The 18,176-nt window shown below is 41.7% G+C and overlaps 2 protein-coding genes and 1 long non-coding RNA gene across 3 annotated transcripts in view; 1 reads left to right on the forward strand and 2 right to left on the reverse strand.

Annotated features, from left to right (window-relative positions):
• Positions 1-1,321: 1,321 nt before the first annotated feature.
• mazb (MYC-associated zinc finger protein b (purine-binding transcription factor)) lies at positions 1,322-10,443 on the reverse strand. Its single transcript, XM_008436793.2, has 7 exons — positions 8,714-10,443; positions 8,386-8,536; positions 7,038-7,474; positions 5,120-5,367; positions 4,978-5,041; positions 3,959-4,130; positions 1,322-3,231 (listed from the first exon to the last, which is right to left on the reverse strand). The coding sequence occupies exons 1-7, from the start codon at positions 8,744-8,746 to the stop codon at positions 2,885-2,887; spliced, it is 1,452 nt and encodes a 483-aa protein (XP_008435015.1). The 5' UTR covers positions 8,747-10,443; the 3' UTR covers positions 1,322-2,884.
• LOC103481388 (uncharacterized) lies at positions 3,144-4,424 on the forward strand. Its single transcript, XR_536286.2, has 3 exons — positions 3,144-3,257; positions 3,970-4,161; positions 4,258-4,424. It is a non-coding gene; the product is annotated as an uncharacterized LOC103481388 (long non-coding RNA).
• A 3,075-nt stretch (positions 10,444-13,518) lies between the features above and the next one.
• taok2b (TAO kinase 2b) overlaps positions 13,519-18,176 on the reverse strand; it is a 35,107-nt gene continuing 30,449 nt past the window's right edge. Inside the window, exon 20 of the mRNA XM_008436795.2 lies at positions 13,519-16,935. Coding sequence (XP_008435017.1) covers positions 16,012-16,935 — 924 coding nt within the window. The 3' untranslated portion in view covers positions 13,519-16,011. The remainder of the gene's footprint in view (positions 16,936-18,176) is intronic.

Consider the following 18,176-nt stretch of genomic DNA (forward strand, 5'->3'; position numbering starts at 1 on the left):
CTATTTCAGGCTGATCTGTCGGTCATTATTTCAGTTAACTGATTAATAATTGGATGGCAAAGGGCACATAATGGTTTATTTTTATTTTTTAACAAAATTTGAGTCAAATAAATCTAAATCTATGCCACTCAGACTTCTGGGTAGAAAAAAATTAACAGATACGTTTTGTTTTTCATTCTAAATTCAGAATGTTTATATCATTTGTACAGTTTTGAGTCTACACTCCAGTTAATTGATTAGTAAAGTAGTTGTTTCAATTATCAATTCATCACGATCAATCCTAATTGCTTCATCCTTGCTATACAAAGCGATGTTTGAAATTGATGGACAATTTTCAATGTTTTCCCTCTAATGGTAGTTTGTGTTTTTTATTAAAATCATCTTTGGGACACTAAACTAACAACACGGGGGGGAAAAAACAGTCCAAACAGTAATTCTTGTTTAATATTTTTACTTTAAACTGTCCAAATTATAAAATAACATGATCTCTACTTGATCTACAAAAAAACAAAACAAAAAAACAAAAACAATGACTGTAATAAGTATCGATTTTTTTGCTCTAACAACTTTTTAGACATGCATACTGTTGAGAAATATAAAAATATAAATATAAATACATCCCCTTAATATTCTTAATGAATCCATGACTAAGATTTGAAATATTTTGTCATAAAAGAATTAAAATGCAGTTGAGTACGATAAGGCATTAAAGATGTATCACAAGAGCTGTACAGAAGCCTAAAGTAGAGGTATCATCATTATTATTTTTTTTAGTGTAATGGAGAAAAACTAAAATTAATTTGCAATAAATCACTATGTTTCTCAACAGGAAAAACACATTTTCAAAGAAAGAAACAACTACAGATTTCAAGGTAAGAGATGAACACAAAACAAACTGCACTCGTCGACTGTTAAAGTCCTACTCCCCTCGACTTAAAGTGACTTTTTAAGCCCTTTCCACAAAACGCGACAACTCATTACACGACTGATGCAGAAAACAAGTGCTATGCAGAAAGTTAAAAGACTAAATCTAAAAAAAAAAAAGAGTTTCACCCATTGGACTGGAACACAGAGAAAAGAAAAGAAAAAAGGACTATGGCAATGACAGCTGCAATCAAATGAATGGCAATCTATGTGAAAAAATTCAGAGTAAAATCAACTTTTTCATAAATATTATCGTCTACAGCTAACTAACTTAGTGGAACTGCTAAATTTTATTCTCGTCATGACAGTTTTCTAACAATAAACATGGCCGAGCTTGCTTGGTTTATTTTGTTTTCATGCAAAAAGGTAGTTCAGAAGCCGAAGTGCTGATTAGCAGTTTTTTTTTTTTTTTTCCTGTGAAGGCCAGACCCAGAGAGGAAGACTCAGAGCAAAACAATCCGAGAAAACTCAAATCTCCATCCTTACCGAGTCCGACAGCTTTAAGGTGCTTGATGCTCCTGAATTACAACTATTTTTTATTTTATTTCTGTACCTTTAGGAAACAGATGACTCATCCCCTGCAAATGAATCTTCTTTCCTGATTACCTCCACAAAAAAGACGTTTATCTAGCGTTAAACCCTAATTTTTATCTCCGTCTTGTGAAATAAAACTACAAACATGCGAGAGGAGCTCAAACTTACACACACGCAAACACACAACTTCCCTTCCAACGTTTGTCTTGTTTCCACCCCACCGAAACGTCTCGACACAAACCGTTTTGGATTTTCAGTATTCTCGGTAGTTGCTAACATGGAGGTAAGATCAGAGCTGGTGTGAGATTTACAGTACTTGGTACAGTAGACAGCAGCCAATGCCAAAAAAGAAGGGAGTTTAAGGGTGGAGAGGGAGAACCACGCTTTCATTAGAGTCTTCATTCGGAAATATTTGGACAGCACATCCATGTTTGTCATTAGTGTCGGTGAACCTGCTGCAGCTGCTCTCCAAGATGTCTTCTTTGATGCTCCAGCTCTGCAGCAAAACTTTTTAGATGTTTCTTCTCTCAAAGATTTCACCTCTAACCCCTAAGTGCTAATAAAAAGAGAGGGGGGTTCTCTGCAGACTCAAAGCAGGCGTTTCTAAAGAACAGATGTTTCTACACTGATTGGCTTGATCCAGTAACAGAAGTCTTTCAGAAACATGCTGAAATAATTCATCTGTGGTGACTGCTTTAAAAGCCGAACAAGATGATAAGTAGTTGAAGAAGGACTCAAGTCCAGTTTAAGTAACATTATTTTTTGAATGATAATTTTACTTTTGTTTTTAGCTACTTATGTCAGTTTCACATTATTTCAGTAACAAAAACGGATTACATTTTTTAATGTAAAGGCATTTAGTCAACATTTAGCCCTCCTTACTGATAAACATCTGTTAAAAAAAAGCAAAGCTGTTTGATATTAAAACGTGATTTATCTTGATGCTTTTATTTTGAAACGTAACCGGACGTTCACTGGTAAAAGACGAAGGAGGTAAAAGGAGAAGTTATGGAGACGCCGCTAATGTCCGACAAGCTAACACAATCACTCTGCCGTTATTAAGTGCTTAATAAGTCTTTTACCTTGTTACAACAGAATAAATAAATGACGATCCGATACCGGACAAGTTAGCTAAAGATATTAATAAAAATGTCGAATGATAGACGTTAATTTCGTCTTGGTTCTTGAAAAACGGCTACTTTGACGTGCTTGACCAATCATTTTGCGCTTGATTTTGTTCGTCCAATCAGGCGTGGTCCTTGTTTTTTGCTTGTCTAATCAGGTGAGGCTCTTGTGAAACGTCTTCCTTTGGAAACGCCTACTTCATCTGCAGCCATACCTACTTGAATAAAAACGGAAAATAAAACATTAAACCGGATCAGAATCAACAAGTAACTGTCCCGGGACTCGCTTCAGATCAATCCTGCTAACTGTGGGACTGCGGCGCCGCGATGCTAGAGCAGTCCGTGACGAGCAGGTCCACCACCGTGTTCCCGGTGACGTACACGGTGGGCGCCGCCGTCACCATGTTGCTAAGGGAGATGGAGCTGCTGGCGGCCACGTTGGAGGTGACGGGAGTCGGTGGTGCCTGGCTGGTGCTGTGGGTTCCCATGTGGCCCTGGAGCTGGGTGGGCGTCTTACACTGGACGCCGCACAGGTGGCAGACGAGGACGCCGCCCGAGGCCGTGCCGCCGAAGCCGCCGGGGCTCTCCTTCCACTCCTGGCCGTGGTGCTTCTGGGCGTGGACGCGGAGATAAGTCAGCGTGGTGAAGCCTGGTGGAGAGCAGGGGTCAGAGCAGGTACTTTTCCATAACTGACCGTTTACTACAACGGTGTATTAGTGCCAAAGTACATAGAAAAAAGAGAGTACATTTTCACACACACCATAAAAAATAAAAAAAAAAACATCAAAAATGTTTAGATCAATCTTAGGACAGGAGAACATTTTCTAGAAAAAAGTTGAACATTTCCTGGAAAAAAACCTCAAAAGTTTTTAAATTCAGAAAATTTCAAGAAAAAACCTGGACATTTTTCATGTTTGAAAATGTTCAGTTTTTCTAAAACTGCCCACTTTTAGAGTTTCAAAGGTCAAAAACTTTCAACCTTTGAAAATCTGAAATTTCCAAGAGTTCTTTTGATGGAAATTCTTTTTTCCATCGACTGACCGGCATCATTATTTGCCTTGCTGTCCTAATAATCCCAGGCTTGGCAAAAGCACTCAAACGCTTAGCTGTTTTTATAAGGAGTTTCAAATGTCAAAGTTTTTTCTAGAACATTTCTGAGATCAATCTCAAAATTTTGGAGTTGTTTTTAGAAACGTTTTCGACTTTTCAAAATACCAAACAAACTAGAGAGAGAGACTGATTGGTTAACTGGTCCAAAAAAGAAATGGAGAAGGAGCCGTTGCAGAGGACTCTAGATTTATGAACTTTAAAGTTTGTGCCTTCATCAGACACTTTTAATAAAACTGATGGTAAAACGCGTTTGCGTGTGCACTCACTGCGGTTACAGAGGTGGCAGACGTGGTGCTGCGACTGGTTGTGCACCCTCATGTGATCGGTGATGTACGCGGCGGACAGGAGCTTCCCGCAGATGTGGCACGGCACTTTCTCCTCGTGACGGATCATGTGGGCTCGCAGGCGATCCTTCGTGGCAAAACACGACTCACAAGTCTGCAGACAGAGGACAGATGAAGCAACACTGGTAAAAATCAGAACACCTTGGGATTTTAGGCTGCATTCACACCTGATAGATTCGGTTTGATTGGGGACCAAAATTGAACATTTATTTCATTTTCAGCTCCTGTGGTTCTCTTTCTAACCGCACGGTGTCAAAAACCTGTTCCCCTCCTCACCTGTGGTGGCGCTGCACCAAGAACCACTGAAGGAAGCAACATAAAAACATCCAAAGACATGAGAGCAACGTCCTTCTTTGCAAAATGTAAATAAAAATTGATTAGCATCAGATTTTAGAGGTTGTAGGATTTCTTTTCTATTTCTCCTTCTGGCGCGTTTGCTTTGGTTCCATTTACCCAGAATTCCCTGCTCTGTAGTCGTCTTCCTGCTTCATGAGTGGACTCTACTCCGCTTGGTGTTTATATATAGGCCTGTCACAATAACTGTTACTGGAAGATGTACTGTCCCAAAAATTATTCTGATAAATGATAATAAGTAATATATTGATAATGACATAATAATGCTATAATTCCCTTTCTCAAACACAGAGTACACAGCACTTAACACTTTAAATATCTAAAATAAAACAACCAAAAGGAAAAATAAAAACCAAACAACGGCAACATAAAAAAATGTATTATGAAGTATCTGTAAACAAAATTACCCATCAAAAAATCTTCATCATCATAAAAGAAATTGAGCTGTTTTGTCTGCATCAAAGTTCGATTATGCATTTACATCTCCCCAAATAAACCGGACTTTCTCGACAAACAAAACAGGACTGGTGTGAATGCACCTTTAGAATAATAAAACTGCAAATAAGAAAAAAAGAAATTATACATACCGGACATTTGAAAGGTCTTTCTGAGGAGTGCACCTGCCTGACGTGACTGTTGAGATGGTCAGGCCTACAGCAGGACACAAGAGAAACAAGTCAGAGCAGGAAGGGGGCGTGGCCACGGCGTGTGGCTGCAGCGCTGCATCACCTGGAGAAAGCCTTGCCGCAGTGAGGGCAGATGTAGGGTTTCTCCACGCCGCCCTGGTGGGACCGCACATGGTGGCTCATGCGGTCCTTCCTCTTGAAGCGCTGCTGGCAGATGGGGCAGGAGAAGGGCTTCTCGTCGGAGTGGGACAGCCGGTGCCGGTTGAGGTGGTAGACGTCCCGGAAGGCCTTCCCGCACGTCTCGCAGGCGTGGTTCTTCTTCACGGGGTTGGGGTTGGGATTGGCGGGCCGCTGAGACAAAAACAAACAAGCTACAGAGTTTAGGTCTGTTCTCCACATACTGAAAGAGAATTTGTAATATTTGATGATGTAACCATGCAAACACAGATAATCGGCCAGTTAGATAAATGATCTGATGATCGCAGTTGCTAAGAATTACTTCTGGCTCGTCTTTAATTCTGGTTTGTGTAACAGAGAACATGCAGGGGAGCGTGGGGGAGTGGGGCTTCGAGCTAGGGCTGGGCGATGCATCAGTTTTATCTCTCTGAAGATTTAAGTTTTAAGAAATCTGGATTTTTTTTTTCCCTCATCAATGCACTCGTCTTTTGTTAGACTTTGAATTCAGGTCAACTCTACGATGGAATATTAGGGCCAGGCTAGGTTTTTCTTTTTTTTTTTTATTCAGAAGAATAAAGTCAGTATTAGGAGAATAAAATTGTACAACAATAAAGTTGAAACGCCACAATATTAGGAGAATAAAGTTGTAATTTTATGAGAACTCCAACACAAAATAAATTAAAATGAGGAATATTGTTGAGTTATAATTTGTAATAATCCATGGATATACTTAACCTTTTAACATAATCAACAAATCATTTTGGTCGGCAGAACTTTGACACGTTTGAGCAAACAACGGTGCCTGTTTTAAAGAAAATGATATGAACTGACCAGCTGACATCAGATCTAGTTACTAGAAGTGTTTTCTCAAAATGACTTACAGTAATTTTATTTTTCTGGTAAAATTGCATCTTGTACTACGTTCTTGTAATTAAAGGTGACCCATTCTGCTTCCTTGAACAGGTTAGGATTGGACTATACAGGACATTTTTTTGCATAAAATCATTCTGAGATGATGAGATTTCAGTTTGGTCAGGTCTGCCAAACTCAACGTTTACACTGGTGCGTGAAAATGCTGCAAGCAGATGCCCAATTATACAAGTGTACATGTTTGAAAAGCAGAAGTGGAGCCTCCTGCACAACCAATAAAAATGCAACAAGTTGTTTCTGGATGGTAAGTCGACAACAGAACACGTGTTTTTTCCAGTGGCCATTGTACAGCGAATTTAGCAGTAAAAGCAGCTGAACAAACGTGCTGGAGCACCACTCGGGTTGCTAGGTAACGGGCGTAGTGCCAGTCGAATGTTTTTGAAATGGCTCATTTTCCAGACACCAAAAAACATAAACTTTTTGCCAAAAAAAGCAGCTGGGTTTTTTATTTTATTTTATGCTTTTAGAAGAAGTATGAAAACATGCAAAAGGTGAATTTTGTAAAATAGGTCTCCTTTAAACTAACATTTTTGTAGCCTGGCCCTGATGCTCCATAATACAACTTACAGAAGGGATGACTGAAATAAAAGCCACCTTTTGAAAATATTTTCTATTTTCCACTTCATTTTTTAGAAAAGAAAAGTTAAAATTGTCTCTGGTGTGGAAACAAATCTTATATTTTTTTTCTTTCCAGGTTTTATTTGTAAGCCATATTGCCATATCGCCCAGCCCTACTTCGAGCGAACTGTTTCTTAAACCGGGGACTGAAATCGCCCCTCAACCAATCAGCGCTCAGGGATTTCTCCCAAAATCAAACACAGGAGACGAGTTCAAAGATCGTCGTGGCGAAGGCAGCTTAAGAAACAACAGCTCGGGGGTTGACGACAACCGTCTCTCACAAGGCCCTGACCCACCTGTACTGTCGCCCCTGTGGCCATGACGACAGCAGCAGGAGGCGGAGCATGAGGGTTAACAGTAGCCATGACGTTTGGCATGGCAACCCCTTCGCCATCCTGACCGCCCAGGGGAGGCTGCTGGGCGCCCGCCAGCACGCCGGGAGGGGCGAGAGGGGGAGGCACGGAGAGGTGCAGCAGGGAGAGGGGAACAGTGGGCCTCTCCACCCTCCCTCCGGCCCCCACCGCCATGGCCAGCGGGGCCGCCGCCGCCACCACCACCTGGCCGGTGGCTCCCTCCTTTGCTCCCTCCGCCTGCACTCTGGCCCTGTCCTTCATGCGTACCCCAGTGTGGACCGACTGGTGCCGCCGCAAGTTGTAGTTGTTCTTGAACTGCTTGTTGCAGATGGCACAGATGTGTTGCACGCGGGCCAGCCGAGGCGCTGGCTTCACCGGCTCTGGAGGAACCAGGGGGAAGAGAAGAAGAGGAAGAGGAGAAACTCAGGGCCTGTCACAGTGAAGTTCACCACCTGATTCTGAATTTTTAAAGCAAAATTGCGTTTTAATTCAGCTGAAACAGAAAACTACGACAGAGTATTGGGGACATACTAAGAAAAATAAATAAATTTGTGAGAATGAATAAGCTCATACAAGGATAAAGTCTAAATAATATGAGAATAGGCATATTTTGAGAACAAAGTTGTATTACAACTTAGTTGTAGTACAACAAAGTTGTAATACAACTTTATTTTGGTTTATTTACCAAATAAACCAAGTTTGGTTTATTTGGTAAATAAACCAAACTCTACAAAAACTTTATGCATTTTGCTTTTAAGATAAAAATAGACTAAACTCCTCAAGTGGCTGGTTTTAATTTCACTCAGTTCAGATTTACTAAAGCAAAGCTTGTTTAATTTAGGTTTAGACAATAAAATGAATTAGAATTTTTGTGAAAAAATGCTTAAGTGGTTAAATGAAAAATGTATGGCACGTGCCATTTTAAACGATTAGTCGTCAAAATAATTAATTGATTACTAAAATAATTGTTAGCAGCATCTCTAAATAAACAATTTAATGCCACACCACAGGCTGAACTGCAATTTAAAAAACATCCTATAAAAATGCATTAAATTAGATAGCTATAGAATGCGCCATTTTTAATCGATTAATCACCTGAATAAACGATTAATCAATTCCTGAAATAATCATCAATTGCAGTCCCAATTACATCTTCACATTTATGTCATCATAAAAGGCACCCAGCTCAAATTGTCAAAGTGTTTGGAGCAACCCCCATCTCTCCGGCTGTCTTCAGGTTGTTTATCCAGCTGAACCCACTCAGGTGTGGCTGAGCTGCCGTGTCTCTCACCAGGCAGGGGTTCCTCACTCAGAGCCGTGGTGTCCACAGTGGAAGGAGGCTGCGCTATGTGCTCTGTGGGTGGGGTCTGGGGAGAACTCGTATGCACTTGCATGAGCTCTGATTGGAGGCTCCCCTCCACTTGGTTTTGGGTGGGAGTACTCTGGAGGAGCAAGGAGAAGGCCATCACCAAATGTAAACACAAGTCACAGCATTTATCTTGCAGAGGTAGTAACAAAAAGATGTGAGCGAGGCTGGGATGACACAGACAGGGCCTGCGTGTGTGGCGTGGAAGCAGCAGGGGGAGAAAACGCAAAACAGAGGCCCGCGAAAAGCCTACCTGGAAGAGAAAATTGCTCCAAGCAGCATCCATTTTGCGCCACAGACAGCGGTGGAGATTATGAAGTCAGCTCCTGGTTGAGGTTGAGGTCGTGGGGAGCCGCCTTTGCATGGCTCGGATCGGCCCCTCCGGTGGCGATCGGGACGCGGACGGAGGCCCGGCCCGCAGCGGGAACGATGGGCTCCCCGGTTCTGTCGTATAGCGCGAACAAAGCCAAAGCCGTGTGCTGAAATCTGGTTTTCTCATTGAGGTAGAGCTGTGGGTTGAGACGCACGCAGCTGTTGGGACTAACGCAGGCTGCAGAGGTGGAGCAGGCCCAGTCCAGTAACGGCCTGCTTGTCTCCGGTTTTAAACTTTAATAGTTTACAAACACAGAAATTACCCCAAACCTCGCTAAACACGCAGAAATCAACCCACAGGAGTTGCCTGAAAACAACCAAAAATAGTAATAATACTAATGACCGAGCCGCTGCAGTTTTACTCTTTAGCGCCGCGCACAAAACAGTGAAATAAATGCCATGTTTTTCGCGCAAGAGAACGAATATGAGTGGTAATATCTGTCAAAACAGCAGGTCATGCTTTGCTTTTTTTTGATTTATGAGTCTATTTTTTTCCGATTTCCGAAGCCGCGGTAGGCCGGTCGGGTGTTTTGTCGAAGCCTCGCTGCTGGATTCAAGCCCTGACCCCGGCGAGCGGCGCTCTCGCCGGGCCGCAGCCTACCGCTCCACCTCGGCCGTTCAGCTGCGAGGATGTCATCTTTCTTTTTTTATCGCCCGCTCTCCCTCCTCCCTCCCTGTCTCTTTCTTCCTTTTCTTTTTTAATTCCTCTTTCTTCTCCCCCTCCTCTCCTTTTTCTCGCACCGCTATGTCCCACTTGCTCTTAAAGGGGTAGAGTTTCCTTTTTGGACACCCCCTCCTCCTCCTCGCGCTTGTTATTTCCGTCCTCGTTGTCCTCTCCCCTTCCTTCCTGGATTGTCGGCCGACGGAAAATGCTCTCTCTTCCCCCCACCTCTCCAGCTAGCTAGACCGAGCAAATCTGCAACGGGGAAAACAAGCGGAGTGACTTTCCATTAGCCGAGGGATGACAGACACATTTTAAAGGGCAATGCGCACAGATCCTCCCAGTTGCTCTGTAATAATGATGTCAGACTGTTGTTGCAGCACAATAGCAGCTCAGGAGATGAAACAAAAACAAAAAAATTATAATGAAAATAGCAGGAGTACAGGAATTCAAAACTATAGTTTTACAGCTATAAAACCAGACAGTATTAACAGGATGTCATTTTTATATTACCAACGGTTTTAACTTGGCTCTCCACCCAGAGTGGCAACCTGCATGGAGTGCCTTGAAAGAAAATCGCTGCACAGTCTGGCGGTATCAATCTGACACCATGTAAATGCACGGTTAATGTCGCAGATAATAAATACTTTTATTATTTAATTCATGACCTTTAGGGGTTTCTGTGTTTTTTCCATTCAGTTATTTTGTTAAAACCTAGGACATAATTTGGATTAAGTTTGTAGGTGTCTACAAAACACTTTAATATCTTAACGTAATAAAATACAGGTGTGTGATATTGCATATTTTGGTATCAATCCAATGCTAAGTGAATTGGATATTGATATTGAATTAATTGATAGTGAATTGGATATCGATATCGCCAATATCGATGCTTATTATTATTTAAGTTTGATACATCATCAGATTTCTGACCTTTTGGTGCTGTTGTGAGTTTTTCGTTTAATTATTTTGTTAACATGATAATAGAATAAAACTAATTTGTGTGTGATTTTTCCTAAATAAAGTCTTATTTCAGAAAATTAAAACAAAATATTGTTTACGGTAGAGTTGAAACTACGACAAAATAAAATAAAATGTTATATGGGAATCTGAAACTAAAGTATCAATCTTACCATGTTATCAATCCGATACAGATTTGGTATCGATATTATTGAACAGAACAAATTTATGTTCCTTTTTTCCTCAGTGTAAAAAAATAATTTGAGTGCAAATCAAAGCAAAATTTTTGAGTTAGTTAAGACACTACAGTACAAAAATGAAATATTTGAATAGGTAATCTAAAACAAAAATATGAATCTTACCATGGTAGTATCAATCCAATACTAATACCAACTTGGTATATTATCAAAACTTTAAATCGATATCAACATTTTGGATTAATCCGCACACCTTCACCCAGGATCCAAACCAAAATACGTAAAAAGAAAATGCTTCTCTATCGCTGTTAAAATGTGAATCTACAAAGCTTAACATGTTGATATTAATTCAAATATTCCTTGCTATAAAATGAGCTATTTTCCTTAAACCTAACATTCCCTTACTGAATAGCTGTCAGATTCTTTACTTCAAACTAAATACTTCAGTAGAAGATTGCAGACTAACTGGACTGTAACATGTTTATGTTGTCACTGGTGGGCTCATCTCTCTTATTGTTCAAAACTGCTTCCCATGTGTTGATGGAAAACACTAATTTATTTCTCCATCTTATGTTTGATTATATTGCACACACATTTACTTAACTTTCTGAAACTGAAGCAGACTTGCGTACTACAGCGTTTTACCGCTGCTGTAGATAGAAAAAAAAAGGCAAATTTCTGCCTAGAGAAATTTTGAGATTGTCAGAAATTTCCAAAGTCAGCTGACCCAATGTGCTGGAGTTCCACTTGGGCTGCTAGGTAACGGGGTGGGGTTGCTAGGTCACGATGGAGTGCCCGTCAAATGTCACTCAACAATCAGGAAGTCTTGAAACAGCTCATTTTCCAGACACCAAAAAAACATTGTTATTGACAAAAAGTAAGTATAAAAACATGTATTTTAAATGAAAAACATGAAACCAAGTTAATGTGTTAATATCAATTTATTATCTTTTTTAAATCACTTTTTAAATCCACCCCTTGCTTCCCATTTCCAACAACACACATCGACCCATCTTGTGTTCCCTTCTCAAGCTTATGTCCAGTAATTAATCTCACCCCTTCCCCACCCAATAAAACCCCCAACGCCCCCAAAGAAACCTCGACTCCATGAGCCCGCGTCGTCCTTTTCCGAAGTGGGAGGCTAACAAGCAACCACACCGACGTCCACGCCGTCCCAAAGCCCGCAGAGTCTTAGTCTTTACAAGGAGTTTACGCATGCACTGAGATTCCAACCGAGCATAAAGTATTAGTGTTATACAGAGGGGCGTTGTCTGGAGCTGGTGTTTCTGAGTCAAACAAACTGCAGGGTGATTATCTTCCTCCTTCTTCTTCTTCTTTTCAAACCCAAAGAAAAAAAAAAGAGCATCATGCCCACAGTAGTAAATGTAACCGTTTGCGTGAACACTGATTGGTTCAGACGGGCTGCTGTGAAAGGGCCTGGGGGGGCCACAGCAGCTCAGTCGGGGGCCCGTCCCGTCATCCCTCCGTCTTTCTGTCCACCGCCTGCATGCTGCATCCTTCGGCAGTTTGATCCTCGCAAAACACAAATAAACCAAAACGAAAAGTAAACCGGTGTTTACATTCCAGTGGCCTATATATATAGATTTTTTATTTTTTTTATTGTTGTTTTTCTCCAAAGAGAGTCCAAAGGAAGGGGGTCAGAGGTCAGGTGGGGTGGCTTGCTTGGAGTGTCCTTTTATCTTAAATAGTCGTTAGTTGTTTTTTTTTATAAAAAGAAAGTGGCATTATAACTAGACTTTACCGCTCGACACACGTACATAAATCATTAACAGTTATTAACGATCCCCTTATTAATAGTCATTGATATCTTAGACACACCACACCTGACAATGCAACAGATTCATCAGCTATTGTTATAGTTCTATGTTTTTACAGTAAACAGTGGCCCCCTTTCTGCTCCTCGCAAGAAAAAACGTGAACATGATCACGACAACGATTACACCAGGATTAGTTATGGTAATATCGACACCTATAGAAAAAAATGCAGCTGGAGTTCAACTTTGGAGTATATAAAAAAATTACTATCATTGTCTTTGTTCATCTATAAAACCAAACGATTTCTGTTCTTAATATTCCCATAAATATCTACAGTAAAAGGTTAAAAATAAAACAAACTGGGACAAGTGATTCTAAATGCGGTAAACTGGGACGGATACAGTACTGTTCAATGTGTTTGTTCATCTTTTTTCTATTTTATGTACATCTATGTCATGCACTGGAGTGACACTTATATTGAAATATTCAGTATGTCATCGATGTCAGAAAGCTTTGCTTTTATACACGTTCCTCGTCCACGCTGCGTTTTTGGAAGAGTCTCTTTGCTTTACAAACATTCTGTGTTTTCAGTTCAGTCATTAAATAAATTAATAATAATAACCATAAAAAGTGGATGGCACAACATCCCTTTAAGAACCCCTTGAAGGCATTGGTGACGTTCCAAGCAAATTGTTTTTGTGTTTTCACACAGTTAAAAAAAAATAATAATAACAGCAGTTTAAAAATGTTTTCTGAATTTCATCTTTGACTTTTGTTTCTCTCAGGACTTGCTGTGCAGCATCTGGACACAAAACAAAAACATCTTCCTTTTTTCCCTCCCATGTCTTCTTTCTTTCTCCATTCCAGAGCAGAACATCATAGAAGAAGACAGCAGGGTTTCTACACAGCGTTAAGCTTGAACCCAACGCAGATCCAACAGAACTCAGTCTCACTTTAAAAGTATAGAAAGAAAGGAGAAGAAAGCTAGAAGAAAAACAAAAGAAGAAAGAACAAAAGACAAATGAACAAAGGATGGAATAATGGAAAACAAATGGAAGGAAGGAAGGAACAATGGAATAAACAAACAATGAACAGAAGAAGGAAGAAAAAATGGAAAGAAAGATGGAAGACCAATGGAAGGAAGGGAAGAACAAAGGAAGGAAGAAAAGGTAGGAAGGGTGGGAAACATGTACAGAGGAAAGAAGAACAAAAGAAAGAAAGGAAAACAAATGGTTGAAAGAACAACAGATGAAAACAAATGAAAGAAATGGAAGATGATTGTATGGATGCAACCTTGATTCAACAATGAGACATGGAATAAATACAAATATCCTTCCATACTCTCTTATTTCTCCATATGTTCCCAAACCTTTCCGTAATCTCCATAAAAATAATCTCCAGGCTGTGTAGGAACCCTGAGACACGGCTGCTGCCTCTGCAGCCGCAGGAGGAAACAAAGGCCAAACGTCCCCCGGTCACACATCCTGCCTCACATTTTCATACAGTAACAGATAAAAACACTGAACAGAAACGTCTAGCACCACCGTCATCCAGTGGTGATACAGGTGGTTACATTCCTCCCCTTGTTATATCCGTGAGAATGGGAGAAACCCTCTCTACCCAGCCTGAGTCTAAAGAGGCAGGATGCAGCTCGGTAACCCCGGTTTGCCCCTTCCTCTTGACCTCTGGGACTCTTTGTGCACAAAGTTCTGCATCTCAACGGTTCCAGGGAGCGGAAATCTGTCCAGAAGACAGAGAAAGGCGGTAAACGGAGTATAGATAGTTCCCGCATGACGTCACACCTCCTACATCCAGGTGCTATGCCGCCATTTTGATAGTACGGGAAGCAGCTTTCCAGTTCAGTAATGGCGTAAAAGAGAACGGCGATGGTTGCTGTTTGATTCAAGGGTGAAAAACAAAGGCGATAAAACAGGAAACGACCTGTGAACGTGAGCAAACTCCGCTGCAAAGCATCAATGGGTGCTGCTGGCTAATATCCAGAGGAAACAACAGCCTTCGGCATGGATTTGCTCTGATCACTGCATTAGCGGTAAGGATATTTTCAGATGTTTCTAAAATTAAGCGAACAGTGACAATGTCAGTCAATAACCATAATTATGGAAGAGGATTAGGGCCAACAAAAAAATTAAATGAAGTTATAAGACGGCATAGGCCGTTGTAGATAGAGAAATAAATACATTTATGCCAAAAAAATAAAATTTTGTGTCCATCTTTGTCAAAATCCAAATAGATAAACGTTCTTAGGTGTATGTCAATTATGTAGTTAGCATATGAAAATAATCCCATAAACGTTTTTTTCTTGTTACAGGATTTGTAAACTGGCGCTTCAGCCTGTCCCAAATTTATCTGTTAGATTGGAATTTTAAGACTACATTTCCCTGATGGTGCGTAAGCAATTTAAACATTTCTGATTCTGAGAAGAAGTCATAATTCAGACAAAAAAAGTCAGAATTCGCACACAAGCATGACTGACAGCGCTAAGACCCACCTCTTAGCTTTGATTGGCTGTTTCTAGAAACGTGTTTAAAATAGGACTTGTGAGCATTATGGATAGATTCAGTTTTCCAGAACTGGGAATTGTGATTCTCTATACAGTTGATTTTTTTTCTTCCTGAATCTTGACCAAAATGGCATTTTGAGACAATTTTTAATATGACAGTATTATTGTTTTTCGCAATAATTTCCAGGACAATTTATTGTCCAGGAAAATGTATTATAACAGGCCTACTGCTGCTGCTGCATTTCCAGTAACCATAAAATTGCCCAAATGGGAATTTTGAAAATAAACTTGTTAATGGAAACACGGCAAAATGTTTTTTGATAAAGATTTGCACTAGGATGAGGCTTTTTTTTGTCTGCATTGAAATAGATCTACTTCAAAAACTGCAATGAAAATACTTTTTAGATCACATGACTTTTGTGATGAATATTGGATGGTGCTACTGGCGGAAACGTCGAATACGACGACAGGAAGTGGTTGGAGGAGGGTTTATTTTTGTTTTTTTTGCATCGACCAGTTCATAAAAAAACGTGTCATTAGAACGTGTTTGAACCCATAGCAGTTCTGTAAAATCATAGACTCCAATTTCCCCCAAACGCCCACACTTAGCTGCTCCCAACTATAAGGAGTTTGTCGCTCCAACGCCTGAAAACGTCAACATCTCCAATGATTGGCTGATAAACGAGCGCTAGTGCCATGGCTGAATTTTGAATATATCTCATGTAACTGTTGACATCATAACACTTACTTATCGCGTCTTAATTAATGATGCAATAAGTAATGACTTATCGTGTGAACAAGCTTCTATTTTAATTTTATTTCTTTTTTACTACAAACAGCGCTATCGCAAAATTGTGTGTTTTTTTTTTTTAACATATCAGCAGAATATCGACAAATTTTTACCCACATGTGTAATGGAAACAGCTACTGTTCACCGGTTGCCTACCAATATGGCGGCTTTCCGGGTAACTTTCTTCCGGTCGGGTCTTGTGGGAACTATCTATAGAGACGCAGCCTGCGATAGCTACCTTCACCCTTCATCGCTGCCGCGCCTCTGAAGGCTCCTAAGAGTAGGAGAGGTGGGAGCCGTTGGAGATGTGCGAAGTGACCGAGGTGCTTCGGCTCAGGACGCCGTCGCTGCCGCCGGCGCCTCCAGGCCCGCCGCCGGACGCCGTCCTCCTCAGCGGCTGGGGGCTGTTCCTCAGGGCCATCAGGTTGGGGGTACCGCGAACCGCCAGCCCTCCGCCTCCGTATATCCCGCCTTGCGATGAGGAGGAGGAAGACGAGGAGGATGAAGGGCCGGAGATGGAGGGTGGAGCTGGTGGAGGAGGAGGAAGCATGGCCAGGGACTGGGAGGAGGAGCGAGAGGGGAGGTGATGGGAGAAGGGCAGGGGGTGTGGGTGGGCCAGGTCACCGCCGGAGCCTCGCACTCCGGCCCACTCCCGCTCCCTCTCTTTCTCCCGCTCTCTCTCCCGCTCCCGGTAGAGCTGCGGCGTGCTCTGGTGGTGGTAGTGCTGCGGCAGGTGGTGGCGCTGGTGGTGGGAGGAAGACGAGGAGGAGGAGGAAGAAGAGGAGGCGGAGGAGCGGGACGAGTGGTGCATGTCCCTGCCGTCCCGCCCGTGCCCCAGAGCCATCCCCAAACCATGGGAGGATGAGGAGGACGATTCGCTCCTCCGGTCGCTGGCGCCACTGCCGATGCCGCTGCTGCCGCTGCTGTTGTGGCTGCGGCGGGACAGTTGCTGCGACGACATGTTCTGCTGGTGCACGCCGTGGCTCCAGTGGCCGGCGGAGCGGGAGCCGGACGGCTGGGCGTTGGAGTAGCCCTGCTTGGCGTAAGCGTCGCCGGGCAAGCCGGTCAGCACCATGTTACTGAAGCCCAGGCGGAGGCTCTCTGAGTCGAAGGCCTCGATCTCGCTGGCCTGCCGCTCCAACAGGGTGCGGATGCGTTCAGAGCGCTCGTTCTGCAGGGACAACATCTCCTCCTCGATCTGCGAAAACAAAAACATGTTTTACATTCTGGGTTTTAGGCTCCTGTCAAGGATTGCAAAGAAGGCAGGGTTGCCAGGTCTGACAGTTTAGAACCCAAATGCAAAGTAAAACTCACCCAACTCCAAACCCCATCCCAAATCCCAACTGCTAATGACATTCATGTTGATGGCGCCAGTTATATTCACAAGTTTTTCTTTCGTATGTCATCAACTGCGTTCGGACTTGTGACAATTTACAACAATTTTGTTCATCCTCTTATATTCTGACCAGAACCAGATCCAACTGGAACTGCAAAGGACTCAACTCTTTGAGTTTGAGTTTATTGTATTGATATGTCCTTTAAATCATGATGTTTCTCTGGGTTTTCTGTTTTACAACTACCTAGTAGCATTTAATCAATGATTAATCATTGAGTCTAAGATAAGTGCAGTGAAAAGCAGCCAAAAATTTAACAACCCACCCAAACCTGTTTTTTTCCCCCAGCAAAACATGTCAAAAGCAGCACAACTGGGGGGAAACTGACCCAATCTGGCAACCCTGAAAGATGGTGAAGGACTACACCTGATAGGAGAAAATTAATAATGTCTGTCATTCAACTTTAAACTACATATATATGTATATATTATAAGCAGCTAACAATGTTAAGAAAAAAACAGAAGGCAAAATTTCTGTTTCAAAATTGGGAAATTTTCAAGAAAAGAACTCAAACATTTTGAAATTCATCTCAGAAATTTTCTAGAAATTTTTTTGAAATTTTTGAGTTTCAAAAGTCTAAGATTTACGACTTCTGAAATTCAAGGAATTTCCAAGTCTAATCTAGAAAATTTCTGAGATTAATCTAAAAATTTCAGGGGAAATTTCCTAGAAATTTACTCCTGCTTTCTTTTCTACCTACAATGGGCCTTAAACTCGAGGATAAATAATATCCTTTTGTCTTTTAAATAATTTTCCTGCACGTTACGTTCTATACGTAGAATGTACGTTAGGAGCATTGTAGAACGCGCCTTACGTTCTACAATGCGTTACGCTCTACGGCTCGTTACGTTCTGCGCTATGATCTACCGTGCGCTACATTCTACGGCGCATTACGTTGTAGGCGCGTTACGTTGTAGGCGCGTCACGTTCTGCGCTATGATCTACCGTGCGTTACATTCCACAGCACGCTTCGTTGTAAGGCACGTTACGTTCTGCGCTACGTCCTGCGCTACAGTTCTGCGTTACATTCTACAGCGCGCTACGT

This window comes from Poecilia reticulata, linkage group LG19 (genome assembly GCF_000633615.1).
Source record: "Poecilia reticulata strain Guanapo linkage group LG19, Guppy_female_1.0+MT, whole genome shotgun sequence".
Classification (NCBI taxonomy): Eukaryota; Metazoa; Chordata; class Actinopteri; order Cyprinodontiformes; family Poeciliidae; genus Poecilia; species Poecilia reticulata.

What these genes read in the sequence shown, in the direction of transcription:
- mazb (XM_008436793.2), bottom strand. Translation starts at nt 8,746, where the DNA reads ATGGATGCTGCTTGGAGCAATTTTCTCTTCCAG. An exon ending in TGCGGCAAGGCTTTCTCCAG is followed by an intron (nt 5,042 to 5,119) that starts GTGATGCAGCGC and finishes GTCCTGCTGTAG; the next exon opens with GCCTGACCATCTCAACAGTC. An exon ending in AAAGACCTTTCAAATGTCCG is followed by an intron (nt 4,131 to 4,977) that starts GTATGTATAATT and finishes CTCTGTCTGCAG; the next exon opens with ACTTGTGAGTCGTGTTTTGC.